This window comes from Ptychodera flava, chromosome 9 (genome assembly GCF_041260155.1).
Source record: "Ptychodera flava strain L36383 chromosome 9, AS_Pfla_20210202, whole genome shotgun sequence".
Lineage (NCBI taxonomy): Eukaryota > Metazoa > Hemichordata > Enteropneusta > Ptychoderidae > Ptychodera > Ptychodera flava.
In genome coordinates this window covers 4661440-4684378 of record NC_091936.1, presented here as the reverse complement: position 1 = coordinate 4684378, position 22939 = coordinate 4661440, and the positions used below count along the sequence as shown (strand labels likewise).

At 37.7% G+C, this 22939-nt stretch overlaps 1 protein-coding gene across 2 annotated transcripts; it reads right to left on the bottom strand.

The window, feature by feature from the left end:
- Positions 1-768: 768 nt before the first annotated feature.
- Positions 769-22939, bottom strand: LOC139139809 (uncharacterized). 2 transcript variants are annotated; one of them, XM_070708742.1, is made up of 21 exons: positions 22872-22939; positions 20883-21019; positions 19882-20033; positions 19179-19304; positions 18489-18629; positions 17488-17602; positions 16281-16607; positions 15403-15666; positions 14462-14569; positions 11909-13071; positions 11233-11362; positions 10793-10879; positions 9842-10042; positions 8857-9129; positions 7731-8672; positions 6853-7191; positions 4262-6340; positions 3223-3446; positions 2217-2368; positions 1740-1858; positions 769-1075 (listed from the first exon to the last, which is right to left on the bottom strand). In XM_070708742.1, the coding sequence occupies exons 2-21, from the start codon at positions 20965-20967 to the stop codon at positions 801-803; spliced, it is 7302 nt and encodes a 2433-aa protein (XP_070564843.1). In that variant the 5' UTR covers positions 20968-21019; positions 22872-22939; the 3' UTR covers positions 769-800. The 2 variants fall into 2 exon arrangements, 1 of the variants encoding a protein (XP_070564843.1); XR_011553883.1 differs by lacking the exon at positions 2217-2368 and having other exon boundaries at positions 1055-1075.

The window sequence follows — 22939 nt, the reverse complement described above, 5'->3', positions numbered from 1 at the left end:
CATCAAAATGATTCCGTAAAAGCAGCAGACCAGCAGAGCATTGTAAAATTTATAGAGTCTAAAAACTGTCCTCGAGGTGCAGTGTACCTGCCTTTACTTTTACCATATCCATTTCTATATTTCTTAAATGATATCATTTGATAACTTGCATAGGCAGAGGGTTAAGAAATGTCTTTTTTAACTACCTACTGGTATATGTGTCAGGCCCTACTGCAAAATTTTGCAGATATGTTTACCTCTCAATCAGTTATGTTTACTTTCTGAGCAATTGAGCTATTAAATCGTGATACATATACATTTTTTTAGTACTTTTATGGCATTTAAGGTCCAGTAAAATCTAACTTTCAACAGCTTTTTCCCAGGTTTATGTTGTACTTGTTTACAGGTCTACTTTCTATGGAGTGTTGAAATACCCTATATTAAGCTTGCCATTACTGACTGTATATGTGTGTCCCACATAACAAAATGTTGATAATTTGATCATGGTCATCTGGACTTTTAAACAGATTATTGGCGAAAACAATGCACCTCACATATACACCACTGACAAACCAAACACTGGGCCTTTCAAAATGCTGTAGGAAGTAGACCAAGAAACAAGTTGATACATGGAAAAATAAATAAAATTGTCAGGAGTTAGAGTTTCTGCATCTTTAACTGAAAGTTCTCACACTGATAATCAATTTAGTTGTCTGGTATTGCTTCACCAACTGCTTTCCCTCTCTGGTTTGAAAATATTTCTAAAGATCGTTATTTTACGACAGAAAATTGTTGCAGGTATTATTCCTGTGATGGAAGTGTCAATTACAAACCTTGGAAGACCATTCCATAGCAGGGTAAGATTCAATTTCTGGCCTGATCCTGAATGGAATCTTAAATCTCTCACATGCGTCAGGATGATTAAATCGTTGTATCTTCACTTCAAAGTCATTGTCACTGGTTTGTAGCAAAGACGGGAAGGACAGCAGACTCATGATACTGAAGTCTGTCATTTTCCGACTGAAAAAGTGTGCGCCTTCCAAGAGATCAGACTCCAGATCAGAGTGTAGTCTCACTAAAACATCAAATGCATTTCCTTGAAGATAGACAAACATGCATGTAGTTACATATACCGAACTGACATTCACCCTGTCCATGTTAATATCACCTATTATGAATTATGTAGGGGCCGATAGTTTGGTAATAATGTGTCTCGTTTATTATACTAATATCTTGGCTTAAAATAGATGAGAGAAATGAGAATAGGTGTATGGCATACGTTTTAAGTCTTTTGTTTTCAGCTTCTATGTTCACTCAATGAATTAAAAAAATAAAAATAGCGATAAAATAGTTCTCTAGGATTATTCTGAGCAGCTATAGATGACTTGACCTAGATTAACATAATAACATCATTGTGTAAAAACTGACAAAAAGAGGAGGATATTAGTATGCATGTCATAAATTATACTATGTTTTCCTTGAGTAAAGTTTGAAGGAAATCACAATGACTGATACATTGAGAGTCTGATATGATAAAATGACAGTCAGCCAGCCATCTTCGTCAGATAATTTAACATACTGATATTGGCATGGAAGTCACGGTATCTTGTCTCTCATCCATATTTGTCTTACACTGTTTGAAAGAATCTGGTTGAGGTATATGTAAGAAACAGCCTTGTAAGACAGATGCACACATTGTTACATTACAACCAAAACTATTTGAATTATCAGATATCTTGGGCTTCACTTGCTATACTGACCTGTGAACTCTGGGTCATGGGTGACAGTTAAGCCATACTGGATGATATCACCAGCAATTCTCCCAACAGCTGTGCATGTATCTCTCTCATTCTCAAAGTAGCCACTGTAACATCTACATCTGAAACATCAAATTGAACAGGGAGAGCTTACAGTCTGCAAACATTCTTTGTTTTAGGTTTTTATTCACATGAACACCATGGTGATCCTACAGTTTTCTTGTTTGGAATGTACAGAATACTGTCTGTAATGATACATACATGTAACTCATTGTTTCCTGAGGTTATGAATTTCTGAAAACTACATTACTAAATCTTACTGATTTGATTATGACCTGCCTCCATCACAGAAACAATATTAAACCTATTGTTCTGAGAACTGATGAGCAAAGACAGAATAACAAGTGGCTTTTGCTACATGTAGTTTGCAGTACTACCGGTAGTAATTAGAAAAATAATGATCTGAAATGGCTAACTTACTCTTTAGTACCACACTCTGTCATGGTATCTGTAGCTGTTATACATATTCTGGCTTCCTCACAACTTTCATCCTGACAGCATGTGTTAACTTCACATGTGTAACTACTACTAGTTGCTGTCACCTGTTCTAACTGCCAGCTATGATCTAACACCTAGCAAGTAATACAGCATAGTTTACAATAACCTGACTTGGCTAAATATGCTTTGTACAACAAGACAACTACATGTATGTTGCACCATTTGTCATGGTCCTTCTGATACATCAACCCTGAATGCTGAAAACTCTAAATTGGTTCTTACAAGTGCATCAAAGTATGAGGAAAAAATTTATGGCATACGTTGTGTGAGTTTATACACTGTGCATGTATTCAAGGAAGCAGCTGGAGAAAATGTTGTATTCTAATGTGTGTACATTTTGGTATTGCAAGGTACTTGGTAAAATATCAAATACCTGCAAGTGCTAGTGCATGTAATCACTGCTTCCACACAATACAAGTCACAAAGTAACAGTACTTGTGCAGTGTATATGCATGGCTACAGCCAGCTGTGATACACAAGATTGACCATGACAATATGAATTTTTGATTATTAATCACATTGGTATGTGTAAAAGCATCCCATAATGAATCCATGTGTATATTGTACATGTGTATGAATTTACATCATGAAGGTAATATAAATAACTATAGTATTAATTTGCATATTGAAGAATTGATTAACCAATTGCAAAAAGTTTATGAATGTAAGAACATGATTTCCAATCTGTCACTTGATGTATGTATATTATATCACAGTAATACTTTACGGTAACCCCAATGATTATAATTACACCACTCACTAACTACCATCCACTCATCTAATAAATAATAACTGGCCTAACAGTTGAGTTAAATTTTTAAGTCTCAAGCTCACAAGAATGAATGGGGAAAGGTGGAGGCTAATATTTCCCATAGACTATGGGATGCGCTTTCAAGAGACAAACAAGCTACCTGTACTAAGTACTTACCTCTGCCCGAAGGCTCAGCTTGGGTTCAACAACAGTGAGCATTAATTCTGCATCAGTGAGTGTAATTAATTCACTGATGTAATCACTAACATAGACTGAAGTCATTGTGAATGGTATCTCTGTATCATCCTGCCAGTATTCAACATCATTGATTCGAAACGCAAAGCGAATCGTTACATAGTCGTTGTCAGTCACTGTGTTGTTTGCATCACTTACAAGGACACCTACAAAGATACAATTAAAAATTTATGTTGAAATTCACACACCAGCAAGGGTATTCTAGATGTATTTCAGAACTAACATATAGGATGCAAAGGTACTTCACTCAAGTTCTCAGATCTTTCACTTTTTTAGCTTCATCAAATCTTATCTACCTGCATACTGAGAAACAATTAGTAGAAGGGCTTCCTTGCAAGCTACTACATGTAGCTAATGATAAATTTAGAGTTTAAAACTACCAACATTTACTGCAACACTTACTGCAAAACTTTCTCGATATCAATGCATTCTTTGCCTCTATAGTTAAGCACAATACAATGGTCATTTGGTAGTAGAAAAAGGGCTAAAAGGGTTAATATTACTGTCACCTGCTCTAGTTTTGCCACAGTTACCATGGAAAGAGAAAACCTAACCAATCACAGATTTTAAGCGGGTGGCCGCTTTTTAAAAACAGCACCCTCACATTGACCTTTTGCATACCAAGGGACACGCCCTTTGACCATGGGCATATTTAGATTACAGGTGACTGTATACCTTTAATATTACTATACCTGGGTTAATATTACTATACCTGGGTTAATATTACTATACCTGGGTTAATATTACTGTGCCTTTTCAGTAACAGAGCTAAAGCATTGTGCCTGGGTAAGTTACAATATTAAATTCATCTGTTGCAATATCAAGTAATCCTTGTAAATGCTTTACACAGGATGTAGTTACATAAATGTGGCAAAACTAAGGCATAGTGATTTGAGAATTGTTACCAAGTTAATGAAAGAGAACCTGAATTGTTAATTTACTAATAAATGCATAATCTGACCTCCTCCTATAGCGAATCCTCCCTTTCTGAACTCAGCAGTGTCGTACGGTGACGGTGGATAAACCTCACCCTCATGTCCAGCACTCTCCAGGAAGAATGATTCAGTGTCATTACGAACTGAAATTTTCTTGGTCAGAAACGCATCACCATAATTGACAATGTAGTCTTGCAAAGGTGATTCAATTGATAGGTTTACCATGTGCAGAGTGATTTCTGGTACAAAGAGCTCAGCCTGAACCACCATAATGTCCCCAATAGAGAACGTCTTTGGCAATGGACCAGATATCTCTTCAATGTGATAGATGTAAGCCGTAGATTTGTGAAGCGAACTGCTGAGAACTGGAGCATCAATCTTCACTGTGTCGTCATCTGAGATGGGACCATATTTCCTGCCAGGAAAGTCTACAGAACAACTATCGTACTTCAGAATGGCAGCCGCTGTGATAAGACTATTGGCAACAAAGTCTATGTGATTCTTAACGATCAGTGTGAATGTGCCAGAGAATGCTGAGTCCGGTGGATCAACTGGTAGAAAATTCAGATAAAAAATGCCTAAATGGTTGTTGTAGGTTACATTACAGTGAGATGGCTCTGAACAGAGTTCACCTGTTACTACAGCTTGTGGTGTAAGAGCTCCTGTACCTGTTATGCGTGTGAAATTCACTGCATATAAGGTGACTGTTAAATTGTATGCAGGACCGTTAGAATTTCCGGTGTGTTTAACGTTGAAATCAAACTTGACTTCATCAAGACGGTCAACAACTTCAGGTTCTGGTTGCCTAGTGAATGAAATCTCCAATTCTGGTTCAACAACGACAACATGGTCGGCCATACTTGTTTCAGCTATGTCTTTCACAGTTGCATTGTAATCCCAGTTATCTAGTATCGACTGTGTTACATTGTCTAGTGGAACAAAGCAGCTACAGTCTGTAGCTTGGTAGGTTTTTGGCAGTGATTTGCACCGTAAATCTTCCAATTCATCAAAATCTTGCCCAACATCTGGACAACTACAGTTAAGATAATACATTTTCCTGTACTTAGTGACAGTGACTTCTTGAGACATTTCTCCACTAGGAGTAGCTGAAGAACTATTTGTTTCATCAGTATTATTGAGTAGTACAGTAGCATTATACGCAACATCTCGATTTAATCTGCTACAAGAACAGTTGGTTTCTGCTTCAACTCCTTCAACAGCTTTCTTGACCATGGAGCAGTTGGGTTTAATTTCATTGACACATCTTTGTCCATCCATGATAGCTGTGTTGTCTGTTGTGCAGTTACACTGCCGTGGCCAACCCTCAGAGTTCTCACATAGGCAAGATGATTGGTGAAGGATGCCATGGCTAAGTCCAGTTGTGGCATTCCACTGGATGACAGAGTCTGAATTTTCACTTGAGGACGAGGTATTTCTACAGGCACATTCATACTGGTTTGGTTCTGTGGCTTGCTGACATGTGCATGGTATGACTGGTATGGCCTGGCAGCTGAGTTCATTGACATCTACACAAACCTCAACATCAATGTCTTTGATGTAAGGCAAACTATAACAAGTATACCAATTGAAATGTACTAAAAGACACTCTTGGACATGCTCTCTGAGCTGACGGTTGCCGGCTGAATTCAATGCAGTGTTGAGGCTGGCACAGTCACACAAAGATGTCAAGTTACTGATCTGCTCTTCCTTGCCAAAGGCATTGAAGTAGTCGTGCCTCTGATGGCACAAATTGATACAGTCACATCCAAAACCCTGTATTATTATCATATGGGCCTCGATAATCTCTGTACAGTTGCAATCCATCTCAGTTGCATTGTAGAGTTTGATACTCGGACATCTACAGTCACTGAGAGACAAATCAGTGGTTGAGAATTCATTTTCATGACAGGTGCAGTTCTCCTGGAACATTGGAGGCGGTGGTACTGGTATAGTTTCATAGATAAAAGTTGAAGTAAAATTTGCTTCAAGAAAGCTGCCACGTACCACTTCAGGTTCGTCAAGGATCAACATGGTAACAATAACAGATACTTCATCTCCTGCTCTGAATCTCTTTGTTGGTACAATCGGAGAATGATAAATTACACCTGGAAAACGGGAAAATGTTAAAATAGTATAAACAAGTAACTGACTGGATCTTGTGATGACAGATCTTCCACAATGGAAATAATGGATTTCCTTCATCAAAACTTGCTACCAAAACACACTTTTAAATTAATATTTTGTGCTTTACATTTGGCATTCAAACATATACATTGTAAGTCCTACATATGAAGTTACCTCTTACACAAACATTTGATGAATCTAAAAGTAGCACCAATTTAATTGGCCAAATCAACTCTTGCATGTGGCTCCATGTGTTTCATTTATTCAATGGATATCACACAATCATGTCAATATCGTTTATGGAAACTCCTCTGAGTCAGTGATTTTTTGAAATGAGTACGGGAGAAAAAATTTTCTAAAATTTTATATAAATACATATACAACTGAAGATGAACACAAGTACACTATTTGTGCAGGTCAATAATATAAAATAAATAGTGATTTTTAAATGGTATCTGCATGCATATTGATAAGTATAAATATACTGGTATACCTGGTGAGATGGGGTCATGCAAGTTGCCACCTTTGAAACTGCACACTACACCAGGTCTGGTGGAAGTCATAGAGGTATGAACTACTGCTGCCATTCCAAACATAACATTCTCTTCAAAATCACATTCATCTACACCATCATCCACTGGTCCTCCTGTCATTTGCATTGCTGGTGGTGCAGTACCATTACCTCCTGTCGCTGCATCTGTGCCAGCTATCCCTGAACGTCCTGCTGTTGTTGCTGTTTCTGTGGTAGTGTCTGTCCGGTTGACACACAGGTTGTACGTGTCCACTATCCTCTGCCTGTCTTGTGAGACTTCAGTGACAACATTAGGGCTCTCTGTTGAAAAACATTGAACAAGACATCATACAATTATTACTTTGAGCAAAACAACAACTACATGTAATAATTACAAAAGCTGTAGTCATAACATAGAGTGGAGGCTCATACTGGTAATTATTACTATAATGATTACTGAGAGGTCAAAATAATTAATCTAGTTTGTTTGATTGTAGGAAGTTAGTTTGCTGTGCTACTGTCTCATTGGATGAGAGAATATGAAGGTGAACAAAAAAAACAATTTGCAGGGCCACAGAAGTTGAAACTGGCAGAAACCTGAGGTTAGATGATTACTTGAGCCATTCAGTTTCATGTGCCCACAAATCTGTCCTGATGCTATGTAGCTGACATCAACAGGTTTTATCCGTAATACTGAACAGCATCAAATTGCAATGTTGAAAGACTTCAATGTCATGTAGCTCAAGAGTAAATCATCTACACCTTGTGTGAAGTTTACCGATATGGCTGAGTTAGGAAATACTATCTATCTGGTACAAAATATGCGGTGTCATCTTTTTGAAGCAAGAATTCAAATTCACCTGTTGTAGCTTTCATTGGACAGAGACAGATAGCTGAATCTATCAGTGTCTCATTGTGTCTTGAGCACTTCCTGTACAGCATGGTATCACAGACTTGCAATGCTACCATCTGACAGGAAACTTCATTCGTTTCTGTGCAGTTTTCTGTCTGTGTCTGGTTCACTGAGGTGTCATTGCTGTTTGTACAGGTGCTATCATTTCTAGCACTCAGAGAGGTCAAGTTCGAGGCCAGTCGTGTCGCTTCACAACTTGCAATGGTTGTCTTGTAGCAAATGTAATACCAAAAGGGGCAATCCTCTGATGTTTTTTTTCCAACACTTTGATTGGTTGTATTTATGTTTGTTGGTGAAGTTGGAGGATTATCACTGCTAAAATTTGATGTTCTGTTCTCTGCCCCACCACTCACTGTATCATTGCCAGCATTACTATAACCTGACAGTGGCGGCCAAGTCATTGCCATGGAGATACTACATCCAGCAGTAGTCTGAAGCTCTTCACAAGTGTATGCTGTCATTATCTGAGTCAAGTTCAATGTAAAGTTGAGATTATTTGAATGATAACAATGACAATCCTCGGTGAGTAGATTTTCTGTTCCTAGGCATCCCTGCTCAATGAAAACAGACTCTGTTGGTAATGGGTCTGGTACAGAACTCCTTAGATAGTCCAAGAGCCATTTCTTCCGTGTCGTTTCAAACTTGGGCAATCTCACACTAACTATCAGCTCTGTAGGGATTGGTGGAAGTGGGATTCTGTACTTGAACGTGGCCTGTTCATGGACGAGTACATTTCTGTCAAGTGTTGCCGGCTCTGAGGTCCCAATGAACTCTAGAGTGGCATTTCTGATATTGACGACATTAAGAGATGCTAGAGATATCTCATACAGCCTTCCCCATTGGTAGAAGCTATAGATGTCAACCTCAGCTGTTGCTAGCAGAGCAATACCTGTAAATTTCAAGAAATCACATTACTATAGTTAACAGTAGGCAAGTTTACAATGTTTTATGTGTTCACTGTATGAAGTTCAATTTTGTAATATAGCAAATTTATGACAGGGGGATATGTTATTGAACAGTTCTAAAGGCAATCAAGAAATCCTTCTAAAAAATGGCTAATGTTTCACTCATACCTGTTGTCAGTTTGGTTGACACTTGTGCTAAGAATGTTCCTTCGATAATTTCTCCAAGTTCCAACTTATATAAATAGAGCTGGAAGATTTCATCGGCCTTCAGAGGGCCAACTTCATGGAACACTTGAGTCTCTGGTGCTCTTGATTGGTTGTTGGGTAAGAAATCAGCGTACACTTCCATGTATTGCAGATGAATATCAATGAGAACATGATGAGCTGGGCTTTGAGATTCTTCAGTGTGGGTTAGGGTCACTTTGTATTGGAAAACATCACCTGTGTAACAAAAAAAATACTCTGCTATAGTTAAAAGTTACCTGGGATGCCAAACTTGTGTCTGTAGTTGTATGCATAAACTTGAACACTACCAAACTTGACCTACCAGTGCCAGTGCTGACCAATGACATCATGATTTAACTCTAAACTAGTTGGATCTTCCACAGCAGGGATCTACCATTAAACTTGCCAAACAATTCAAAAAATTTTGAAACTGGTGAAAGTAGGGAAGTGTAGAGGAAATGAATTCCCCCTTGGATGAGATAGAAAGTCAATTTGTTGGGCATCTGGCAAGAAAAGTGCATGCTGACAAAGCTAACAACATTTCTGTGCATTCAGGCAATTGGAAGACCCTATCTAAAACCCATTTTCAATGTAAGTAGGAGGCAATCTGTAGACTTTAGATTTTCAGGGTATACTCTGTTGGATACTTGTTAAAACTTATATAATGAATAATACAAATATCATGATTTTAAAATCAAAAAATCTGTCAAAATTGTAAACATCATCACATTGACCATGAATACATGATATGTCTGAATAGGATAAAGGTCACTTTTACATTCTCTTAGATGTAAACCACTGTTTAGGTTTTATAATTGTGCTATTAGTTGAGAGTAGATATCTGCAATCTTACTCACATCATAGATAACGCATACAAATGATCACAGTCACTCCAAAGGACTGTGCAATGATAAAGTCACAGACTTACCGGGGTCTCCTGTTGTAGAGGAATTTGTAATGTATAATTTCATTGTCACCCCAGGTTCCAAAACTTTGATAGTCTGTTGCTGAACCATGTCTTCACCATTGGTGTAGGACACTGTAGTTGACAGACTGAACTCTGCATCTTTGACAACTGTTTCAGGTGCGTCCAGTAAAACTACATTGAATTCAACCATCAAGTTATCACCTGGGGGGGGGGGGGGGAGAGAGAGAGAGAGAGAGAGAGAGAGAGAGAGAGAGAGAGAGAGAGAGAGAGAGAGAGAGACTGGTATAAACTCTGAACCCTTGTTTGCTATGCAGCTTTTGATTTTGATATGTTGGTGGGAAAAATTACACAGCACTGTAGAGGATATGCGAAGGATACACCACACAGCCGACAAGGGCTGTGAGAGATTCTACTATTGGCAATGCAAGATCAGGAAAGTTTAACTGCTTCAATTATGAGGTGTTGTAAACTAAGTTTATGCTCACTTACATATAGAAAATTTTGATAAATGTGTTTTTGCTGCAAAAAGTCGTATTTTTCTTTACTTTATACAGATGTGCTTCTAATTCAGGTATTATGTTTGTATTACATGTACCTAAACAATTTGAGAATCTTACTCTTGGAAGCTACGTGACAGTACATGAGCATGTTCATTAGATGAAGGGACGACAGCTGTAACTTTTTGATATTTCCATCAAGTTTATTCTACAGAACATAATCACGCAATTTCTTCTTGTAGAAGCTTCTGCTGTCTATGACTAAACTTCAGTCAATAGTAAATATTGCACAAACACAAATACTGAAAAGTTGAAGATTGGACATGGTCAATGTGATCTTTAGAGTAGAATTACAAACTGTACGGTACACACAGAGCAAGAATATTGGAAAATATATTAAAGTTATGACTGACAAAAGTGTAATGGTCTCTTTCACAAAGTCAGCAGGACTTACCATCAAATGTAGCTACATTATCGGCATGATTAATTACTGTACCAAAATTCATCAGCATGTTAGTACGGATACTTGTATTCCATTTACCTAGATTGATAGAAAATATAGAGACTGCTATGGTACACATGAGATACATGTACTGATACACTGTAAATAAACCACTTACATTGGGTTATTATTGTGGACTTCATCAAAATACTATATTTATATTATTTGAAATCAGATTAATGACAGATTGTAAAGTATAATCTTTTGAAAAAAGAATACGAAAGAATTTTTGCCGAGAAATGTATTATGATGATTGTACATATGATCACTTTTTTAAAATATCAATTATTCCATTAATTATATTAAAGAAGTCATTTTGACGATTTTTTATAGTCATTTCATGTGGTGACACATGTTGTGTCAGTAATTTGAATGAGACTTTATTTTCTTACCAATGTCCTCTTCAGTTGTACCAAGGTAAGTATTTGTAGAGTTGTTCAGTTGTAAGTTAGTTCCATGGTGACTTATCAGTGCATACCAAAGCATTAACACTGCTGGTGGCAAATTGATTGATACAGTCATCTGGGAGGATGGAGAAATTGCAAAGCTCAGGTCAAAACTGTTGATGAATAGTGTTGTGGACAGAATTATTGCTTCTGTGGAGGCCCACCATATTGCCTGTAAATTTTACCATGGTTCTAAAGTACTGGTCAATGCAATTACACTAGCACATAATAATAATGTTACCTAAGTTTCAAAACCATTTAAGTGTACAAGCATTTCAAAACCTTTGCAAAATATGTCATGGTTATTGTTAGTCTTGTTTTACAGCCCTGAAATGCATATGCATGATTCAAAATGTTTTCTGCACTTTAGCTTATTATCTAAATCATCAGCAAGAAATTATAAACTATAAGAATGTTTTCTGTCACCGGCTATCAAAGCACCCAAGTACATGTGCCATGAAAACATAGCATTAACATCCTTGTGACATATTGGGCTGATGGTCAGTGGCCAATTACGGGTATTTATCATGGGACACATATTCTTGAATTCAGTTTTCCATACAGGGGATGCAGGAGACTGACAAGGAAAATAGTGTTGGTCACATGAAGAATATCTGGTTACCTGTGTAGTCAGTTCAGGAAATGTGATGTTCATGATATAGGTAGCATTTGAACCAACTGGCATCGTATACTGGGTCATGTTCACCTGTATATCTCTGCCATACAATTCATAGGTGGGTTGTGGAAAAGTAAGCGAGGGACTGTATCCAGCTATGTACGGCAGCACTATTGGTTTATCCCATTCCTTGCGATACGATAGCTCAATATAACACCAGAACTGTTGATGGGGTTTCATGGAGTTGTCCCAAATGTGGAAAGTTTGTTGTCCTTTGAAAACTACCTCTGGCGTGAGTTCTACTAAATGGATGAAATACTTCGGACCGAGTGTGAATTTCTCATCCCATGCACTGGTATGTTCTACTTCCTCAGTTGTGTTGGGCTGAATCCCTATGTAGATGAACTCCAGGTTCCTGGTGCCATTCAGTGTCACCAAATCAGGACAGGTCACTTCCATCCAGATATCATAGAGGGTGTGTTCAAGAGTGTGCCTCAGAGTGAAATTATACACAATATCATCCAAGGCATCAGGGTCTATGTATGATTTAGCAGGGGGTATATCTGGTACAGTTGGTTGTTCAGTTACTGTGAGTTTGGATGAGTGTGAACCTGTAAATCCACCCTCTGGGGACTCAAGATACTCAGCCTTGGCTGAAACATCAAGTACATCATCTGGTTCAACATTGGTAAGCGTTCTCAAGGAGAATTCTATTCTTACACGATCGTATAGGTTATTCTCGTCATCATACAAATTAATAAAGGGACTGAACTCAACCACAATCTCATCAAAGATTGGCTCCAGCTGATCCGTTTTTGTCTGAACCTTGCGTAATTCAAATCTTGGAGGCTCTTTCTCACTGATGACTGTCGTGAGGTTTATCAAAGGAACTGGACCTGGGTAAGTTTCATTAATTTTTGTGGTGGCTATCAAATTTTTCCCAATAACAACAACGATGTCATCTTCAGGTGTAGTGATGTTCATCTTCTGTTCCTCATTGATTTCTTTGCATGTGATTGTTAAACTAATACCTCCATTCTGGCATTCTGATACCTTCAACACTACCTTGTAATCAATTTGTTCATGTTTCAGGGCATTCTTATTCTCTGAGAAGGTCTGAGTTGCTGTCACAGTTGTGCCTGGCTTCTTGACTTTGTATTCAACTGAAGCTGAAATAAAAAAAAGAGGAAAATAACACTACTTTGTATAAAAAAAGAGATAAAATATTTCAACTTGTAAAGAAAACTTTGATTTGATATGCACAAAGTAATGCTTAAGCAAAATTTAAAATTTAAAGCAGACGTTCTCCATCTCTGGCCCAATTATTTGTGAAAATATGAGACCACAAGGACTTTGTCAAATCAGTGTGAGTCACAATGGAATTCACATTCCTACTGCAGTACAAACACATATAACATGCATCTTTTCCTGTTTGATGCTACACCATACAACTACACTAATGTCATTTGATTTTCTGCACAAAGGTCCCTCAGAGTCTGACCTCAAGTTCAATACCAAAAGATCCCCTTCATAAGATACTTTAAGGCCGCACTTTTCAATCCCAGGTTCTCGCATTAGTGGAGTTCTCCTCCCAGTCAAACACCTGGCCAGTACGATGTTTGATTTCTATAACATTAATTACACAAACTGATCTCAACCTTTTGTCACATTTTGCTAATCCTGCAAACATAGTTTATGCAAGCTTTTGATTGACGGTCGGTTCAAATCGCCAACGGTCATTGATTCCCCACCACAAACGCTTGAATTTCCTAAAAATTGTCTTCCAGTCGCGTTAGACTTTGAATATAACCTCACAGTTCGATTGGCAGCAACTTCACACTGACTGCTTGGCAGTCTGTCTGTGTTTTTGTGGCGGGGAAAACTAAAAAGTGGCATTTTCTGGAGCGTGTGCCCCATGTTGCCTGTTTGGCGTCCACTTACACAGTGAATGCCGCCATACCTTGGCCTCCTTTTAAAGGGAGGCTCCGCCTTTAAGCCAGGAATTTGTACAGCTCCTCTATCATGGCATAATACAGGCTTAACAATGTATAAATAAAATTTTGATAGCCAGTCAGTCAATATTTAGTGCTGTTCACACAGAGGCCATTAAAATGCCTCTGGTCGAACACTGGCATAAAAAGTTACCTGTGGATGCTCCAAAGTGGTTCTGAAATGTTTCAAATTTGAGACAGTTTGGCCGGCAAGAAAAAAGGTTACCTTTTCATTGTGGTAGTGTACATTCCTCTCAGTGTACAAAGAATGCCATATTAGAGTGTAGGAGAAATATGAACAAAGATCCTAGTACATCATTTATCCAGGTCTTTCAATCTTAATAAAACAACTTTCTCCATGAAATTGGATTTTATCCCCTGCTGTACAAACATGTAAGTTGGCCTCTCTATTGCTTAACAACTTATGCAAAAAGCTGAGATGGCTCTCATGCACAATTCTATTTCGAACACAAATATCTGACAGGTTCTCAATGATGTAGGAATTATTTTAAAGACTTTGTGTCAATCTTAGCAGAAAGTAAAAACGATTCTCTGTGTTGCAACATACCTGACGCTTGTGTAAGTTGATCTGCAGGTTTCTTCGTGATTTGAGTGATGTCAGCATTCACTTCTGCATTAAATTTCTGATTAACTTCCACTGTATTTATGATCATTCCTACCGATACATAAAAGATTGATATCATAATGGTTACAATGAAAAAATCCCAAATATTATGGAGGAAACAATGATAGTCAAAGAAATAAAGGACAAATAAATCGTAATAGCACATGACAAGATACATGTACCTGTCTTAATTGTATGAAACTACCGTACTTTATTCTTTGACTTCTCCTTGTACACTAAAACTTATTAGCTATTGGTATTGAACTTTAATCACCATATTTAATCAGTTCTTACTGCTGAAAAGGGTTCTGTAAGGATATATTCATGATGGCTACCCTATAACAACTCAGACTGTAAAGCTACCATCAAAACAAATATAATAAGATACAAAAACTCTTTATGTGATCACTGATCTAGGTGAATACTTTGTGCCAATATCACTGTCAGTTGCTTGACATATTACCTGCTAGCAGCAGAATCTCTTCCATGGGTTGCATATACAGTCTCTATGGTGTAAAAGTAGCATGTATATGTCACTGAAATACTTACCTCATACATTTCAAAGGTTAAACAGACCACTGATTAGACAACCATTTAGAAGTTCACAAAGCCAAGTTCCTGTTTTTTTTTAGGTGAGTTATGTTAATCTTGTTTTCAGAATCTGCTGCTAAAAGGCAGTGTTGAAGCATGGAAACCATAAAAAGAAACAAAACATAACCTGGGCTACATATGTCTTGATGTTGCATTTTACACACCATCAGCAAATCATCAGCAAACTTATACTGAAATTGGCTAAGTTTTTGGTACACCATTTTTATACCTTTCCTCTTTTGATTCAGCAAACTTGCGTTGATCTACACATGATGCAAATTACATATATTTACCTGAAAATGAAAGTGCTATATCAAATTTCTTCCAGATAGTTGGTATGTATGGATGATAGAATCCAGTAGTGTTGATATTCAGACATTCTTTGGCAATTTTGTATTCATCTGTAGTTGGTAATCCCATGTACGGATCTATAGTTGGTGGCGGACCAGTTGTTTCTTCCATTGGTGACATCTCTATCAAGCGACAGCCATTCTCGTCAGTTGGAGTTATGAATAATGAGGTTTCAAACCAGGTACCATTGACTCTTCTTGTCTCGCCTGCAGGAGAATGGCATTGCAGTTAATGTCAAATGGAAGTGTCTGCTGTGCTGTATATAAAAGTGATACCCATATGCTCTTGCATACACATGAGATATGAAACCCCTTCTTGATTCTGATCAAGGATATATCTTTTGGACAGGCTCAAAAAATAAATCTACTACAGCTAAACTGTTTCAACTCATTCTGCCCTACAGCTTTGACTCACTTTGAGCTGAAGACAACATACCGCTTTCACTGTTTGATTTTCTTTCTCTAGGAAAATCATAATTAACACAGAGAATGGCCATCACTTCATTATCAAATGCATGTTACTCTTGTGCAATGTGAGATTTGAATGTTGAAACAAAATGTTAAGATAACCCTAATTTTTTTTCACAATTTTAAAAGGAGACTGATTTAATGTTTCTCCAAACAAAAGTGCAACCACTAGTTATGAACTTTTGTTTTCAAGGGATTGTCTGGAAATAGTGCATTTAAATGTTCAAACTGGACAATTTTAGGACCAATATTTTATGTGACCAAAGTGATTTTATAATCATGACCTTGAATGATAATACCCATCAGGGTCAACTCAATGTGTGTGGAAAACATATTAAAAGTACTTTACTTACGCCAGATTTCTGACGAGGTCATATCACACATTTCAACAACAATGTTGTCTGGAATTTTTGGAGGTGGTAAAGTTGGCTGTGTCCAGTTGTAGTCAGTAAAGTACAAGCCCCTATCATTGATTTGTATACAATTGGTCTCCTTGACTTTGGGACAAAGTAGAGTTGAAATGTCTTCTGTTGTTGAGTTGAGTCTTTCAATGCACTGCATAGTGTCGAGGAAGAAACATTCTGAAGATGCATTGGCTGGTAAACAGTCATAGATGTCTATACGGTAGCAGTATGCTGGATCCCAGTTCTGCTGTGGTGATGCATCAAAGAATATGCAGTCTAACAAAGGAGAAACAATTAGATTCCTGAGTTTTACTAAGTTTGAGTCATTATTTCTGGCACAGTGGTGAGCAAAGACACATAGTTTAGTTGTTTGAACCAGTGATGTTGTACATTCAGGAATAACATTTCTGTCACCATTGCCCAGTCCACTGAATTGTAATGACGGCAACTATTAGTTACCATCATTACAATCCAACAGCACTTGTGAGTGTGTCTTTGCACGTCATGGCCTCGGCACATCAATTCAGTTGGTATGCAATATATAGCAACCTACATGACTTGTGTCAAGAGTCACTGGCTGAGCGCAAAGTGTGCAGACAGGCTCAGCAGGAGGAGCTGCTGTACAAGCACAGACAGAAGCCTGGAACACACATTGACTTGTTTCCTGCCGGATGTGGCATTCCACTTCACTATACTGCTATCCCTACAGTACACATAGCCAGTGAGGCTATCAATGACTGTGATCAAGAAGACTCATAGCGTATCCCTAACAATTATTTTATTAAACAAAACAACTTATAAGTATCAACAGTGAACTCAGTTCAGTTCACTCACTCACTTCACTTACAGTGTCACTTTCAATCAAAGTACATTTCTGATTTTATTCTGTGTGAAATTTTGGTCCTTTTTACCAGTAATATTCTATAAGTATTGTACTAATTGTTTATCAGTACAAGCTGATATGACTGCAACACACGGAAAACAAGTTATTGAAATAAATATTTATGGTATTTCTTTCGCAAAGGGCAGCTGTGAACATCAGCAGTATGACGCTTTGAATTGGACAGACACATAAGTAATTTCTGTTCACAGATTAACTTTCCTCTTTACAGAAATGTTACACAAAACTACTCTTTGTACTTGCATGAAACCTTACCAAGATAGTCTGTCTGGTAACACTCCTTGGAAGGAGTCCACCAACAGTCAGGTCGTTTCCAAGGCTCAGTTAGGTTTATCCACATTAGTAGTGAAATATTGAAAGTAAACCTGACCTATAATAGAAAGAAACATAAATATAAAACTTTGCAACATCGTTGTGATGATTTCCAGAGTAAGACTTTGGTAGAGACACTTATTTTGAACATGGTGTGCTTTGGTGAAGTAAATATAATCATATGCAAGCATCAAATAGAGTATAATTTAAGATAACAAGTTGAGTTTAAATAAACTAGAAATCTGACATCACAACCATAGAGCTAGCTTAATTGTATATTTGCTTCAGTAATCTCAATATTCATGAGATAAGCAAGCAGTGTTTCGGCTAGGATTTTTTTCAAATTAGCCATGGTTTGCTGGGTGTGGCTACAGGTAATTCATGCCAAAAACATTAGCCACAGCAAAACTTGATTAGCCATGCAAATATATTACTAAAAACACAAAGATGAACACCTGATGTGACACTTTTATTCAACGTAAACAAGTTTGGATGTCACGAGAATATTTCTAAACACACTTCAGTGTGTATAGGTTCCAATTGTCTAATCCCATTCTAATGTCCAGAGTACTCGGGTTGCTTCAAGAACTCGGAAGTAATAGTGCAAAGGCAATTGCAGTTAAGTGATCGATCAGACAATGCCGCCAAACCAATTTTTAGGGTGAAAAATTCAATTTGCACGCATGGCTAATGACTTTCAAAAACTTTTCGCACATTGACAGTTTGTTGCATGTTGCGAACACTGGCAATGTAAAGGAAGATAGTGGCTGAGTATCTTACTTCAGCCGCAATACAAAGAGAAATTGACACACTCTGATTCTCAAAAATCATGCAGAGATCAGAGATCATGCAGAAACTCAAACAGTTGAGGGATACAAATGAGCATCATCATCTTTGATGAGTCCAAATTTACTGACAGTGAAAACAAAAAAGCTAGCTCTTACTTGATCAAGACTTGTAAGATGTTCAACTGTACCATTCAATGGTATCATTGTGATATTATCATCAGGACTGTCTTTCATCAAGTCACTGGAAAAATTCACTTTCAGGGTATCATTCGAGAATGTACTGAATGGGATGTCAACCTGTTGAACATAGTATACTGTTGTTGAGTATGCAGTGGTAACAATCAAAAGATCTGATATGGCCCCAGTATTGAAATCGTGTGCCCAGATTCTCTGTACTTTGTTTATCGGTCTTTCTACAAACTTTACGCGTGTCAGCACAATTATGACATAAACTTAAGGCAGTTTTGAAATATATTATGTAATTTGAAAACTTTCAATATATAACAGACAAACTTCCAAGAAATTTTCAATCATGATTTCATCATTGGATTTTCTCACCTCCAAACTTTCATGTAGGGGAGGGGAACGAGGGTTTGAGGTAAAATGTGATGAGTTTCATTTGCTGTGTATGTTTTCAACAGTCCATGGTCCCTTTTGGTTTATGATGGCCTTTACATGGAGATTTTCAATCAATATATCTTTTCTTTAGTTCATTTCCTTTGATCTTTGACAAGTAGATCATCCATCAGCTCCATCAGCATAAGAACATGGGTGACAGAAAATGATGTGTATGTCTATTCATGTGTAAGTGTTGATTTGTAGATTCCAGAAAGTCATGATAATTACCCTGAAAACAACTACACACTGAGTGTGTTCACGTTCTACAGAGTGGGTCAGATGTACGTTGTATGTCAGGACACTTCCTCCATCGATATCATTGGGAAAGTCCTCTCCATCAATTGTGTATGACAGCTGTGAAATGAACAATTCAGTTGAACAGTCAATCCTGTTTATCTAAGTTGGTAAAATCATATATATATCCATACCACTAAGAAAATTGAATGACAAAATTAGAAGCAAAGGTCTTCATACCATTGTGTACAGAACAATATGCAAAGTTTTGTTTTTTGTTTTGCATTCTCTCTTGCAAACACATCAGTATAATAGGCTAAATATTACATACTAATAGTTTCATTTAATAGAAAGGTAGACTAAATTTATGCATCAATTCAAGATAAATATTTGCTTCAGGTTTCTAACACATTGCTCTAGAGGAAAATAAACCATATAATTACACCCAGGATGTGATTAATTTATCTCTGCTGCACACAAGTACCTGGTATAAAGTATGGGTAATTTGTGAATGAAAATATCATTGAACAAAATTATTGTGCAGTTTTACACATAAAGGTAAATATTACTGTGGAATATTGAAATAATGTTGACCTTTTCCTCACACTGCTTGTGTGTGCATTTGTAGAATCACAAGTCACTGTCAACATTTCAGAGTAAAGGCTAGAATCACACTGAACACTGAATGGGTTCAAACCTCAGGTTTTGGAATCTCTTCAACGACATCTTCGTGACCCAACAGATGTCTGCCATGATGATGTGTTGCATCAAGATGCGTCTTTGAGCTTACTGTTGATACCGCTGACACATTGCTTTTGTGATAAAGAATGTGCAGAACATCGAACTGAGCTGAAATTGATAAATAGAATGAATAATGAGTCATCTAAATTGACTAGCCATGTAAACCTATCACTTACTGAAAACACATTACAGTAAAATACAATGAATATATCCATGGGTTTGCTTGCAGAAATTACAAAAATTAAATTATGATTACTAAGATTTTACAGAAGATTTGAAGGCAATTGTGTAAAAAGTACAGGCATTATGGTGTGATCACATCTAGGTACCCTAGGTTGTTTGTTTCTGTATGCAGTACACACACATTTCATGTTGTTTTGCACATAAAAAGAAAAGGGGAAACAGAGGAAATAGGATAAACAGGCTATTATTGTATGGATAAGGGTCTTTGTGAGTTTGTAGGAGACGCATATTGTAGTAAACTATTTTTACTAATAAGAGTCATAAATCATAAAAGATTCATATATCTCAAAACATTTAAATTGGCAACATGATCAATTTTATCGAGAAAAAGAGTTATGATCCATTTTGCACCATTTTGACAATTTTGTTTCATCTCATCAAGTTGTTGCCTAACTGACTATAACATGAGAGATCAGCTCTCATAGAATCAAGTTGTAATTTCAAGCAGAGAATGTTAAATCATTTGATGACATTTTTGATTTCATTAGGATTTTTGTGACTTTTATTATCATCTGGAAATGGATGTTCTTGTGAACACCACAGGTAAAGTGTGCTTGAAGTACAGTAATCATTAAGCTTGCACAGGTCTCTTAGTTTATCATACTGGTGTTCTTTGACCAAGTTATTTCAGGCATATGTAACAAATTCATTCAAACGATTTACATTCTCATGAAATTTGTGTGCAATACATCAATCAAGTAAGGTTTAACTTACCAGAAAATTGGTTTGCATCAAACAATGTGTAAAGATATATACAAATCAAAGAAAAGCAAAGAGTCAAAAGAATTCTTCTTATCATCTCAGATTGGATACGTTGTCTTGATCAGTTATGTCATTTTACTTTAATGTACCTGTTAATGAGAACAGAAAAAAAGTTTGGTTGTGGACTAAAGAAAACGGTAGAGAGGTACATGTAGAGTTATAAGTACGAACACTATTTGAATCCCTCTGTACCAAAGTCAGCTGGCACCATTATGCAAGTAGGCCATACAGTAATCTTACCTGTAGTGTCACATGCCAGACCTCGAACCTATGTCTGCACTTGATTTGCACCATGAGTAGCAAAGCTGTGAGCTGTGATCAATTGTAGGTTGTGAGGTCTGGCTGGAACAAAATGCTCAAGAATGTGATTACATCAGAGTTGGCAATGTCTTTTCTATGCTATATTGTACTTTGGACCACTTACAACTAGCCAGCTGTACACATTCAACATATATGCTTGTTCCTCATGAGTGACAATATTCTTATGGCAGCTTACTGAAACTCATCAGTCTGTAGTGTACGGGGCCAGCTTGCTAAAGTGTCAATTTCAAAATGAGACTCATACTCAGCTCTTAAGTCTGCAAATATAATCACAACAATTATGCATTTCTGCAACAGTAATATTGAAAATCAAGCATCCAAGAGGATGTGATCTTGCTGGTCAGTATTAACATTAATGCTTGGCCGGATGACAGTTAACTGGCAGCTTTTCCGACCTGCCCAGAACCAACAACTCACCTGATTCCAACTCGCCCGATACCAACTTGATAACTAAAATGATTTCGGGTGAGTTGGTATGAGGCGAGTTGGTTTCAGGCAAATTGTGAACGGCCCTATTGGTATCAAGTGTAGGTTGGAAAGGAACCCTTCTTGGCCATAGCACAGGGTTGCATTGACCTCTGACTCTGTGTTTCGCAGTGACTGACTTTCCTGTGGAAAAAAGTATTGCAATGTTAATTTATCCTGAAAATGAAATGGGACACCCTCCCTTAAATACTGTAATATTGGACAGGCTACAGCCACTCTTACTTAGCTCTGCATGGCAGGGCTGTGTGTTAGTACCGGCGTTACATTACATTATACCGGCGTTATACGGCCTCCCACCACGGGTCCAGACACTTCGCACCAACACCAGGTCGCCCCACACAACTTCGCCCAAAACCATTTCGCACCAAAACCACCTCGTCCCAAGTACTACCTCGTCCAAAGCCACTTCGCCCCAAGTACCACCTCGTACTAAAACCACTTTGCCCAAAGTATTATATCATCAACTCGTCCTAAAACAACGATGCCACGATGTATCATAACGTTGATTTTACATGCAACTTATTTTGGCTACCACGGAAACATTTATTGATGCATGAAACCATAAACAGTAGACTGAGAAAGAAGAAACACGCAAACTACTCAATGCTACAACTCGGGTGCCGTGCGCGGAATCGCACGATGTCATTTTCTCGAAATGTGTACAATTTCAAGATTTCACTGTGTCCTGGGATGATAGAAAGGTGATGGAAACTTCGATAGCAGTTGTTGGTTATTTTCAGCTTTACCGGGTGGCGATAAATTTGGGGCAAAGTGGCATTGTTTTGGGGGCGAAATGGTTTTGGGCGACGTGACTTTTGGGGCGAAGTGGTTTTGGTACGAGGTTGTTTTGGTGCGAAGTGGTTTTGGTGCGAAATGGTATGGGACGAGATGGTATGGTGCGAAGTGGTTTTGGTGCGAAGTGTCTGGGAACCCCCACCACAGGCCGTATAACTCCGGTATCACACAAGCCTAGCTGTGGAAACGCAGCTATCTGTTGGCGGAGTAGCGTGCGGATGCAGGCAAAAGAGGGCGTCTCCGAAAAGTAGCTCTTGCGAGTTTGTTGTTACATGTTTTTCTATTGGGTTAATGCCAACTTTCTCTCATGACTGAATTGAAATCCGTCGTAAACATTACCTGAACGTTCATCGGGTCAGCCGCCGCCAAGAACCGCGCACCGTGGCCATGATGTTTTGAAGTTTGCG

Coding starts and splice junctions, on each gene's coding strand:
- LOC139139809 (XM_070708742.1), bottom strand. CDS start 20,967: ATGATAAGAAGAATTCTTTTGACTCTTTGCTTTTCTTTGATTTGTATA. Junction 14,570..15,402: donor TATAGCACTTTCATTTTCAG/GTAAATATATGT, acceptor ATGTATCGGTAG/GAATGATCATAAATACAGTG. Junction 1,859..2,216: donor ACAGAGTGTGGTACTAAAGA/GTAAGTTAGCCA, acceptor TTGATGTTTCAG/ATGTAGATGTTACAGTGGCT.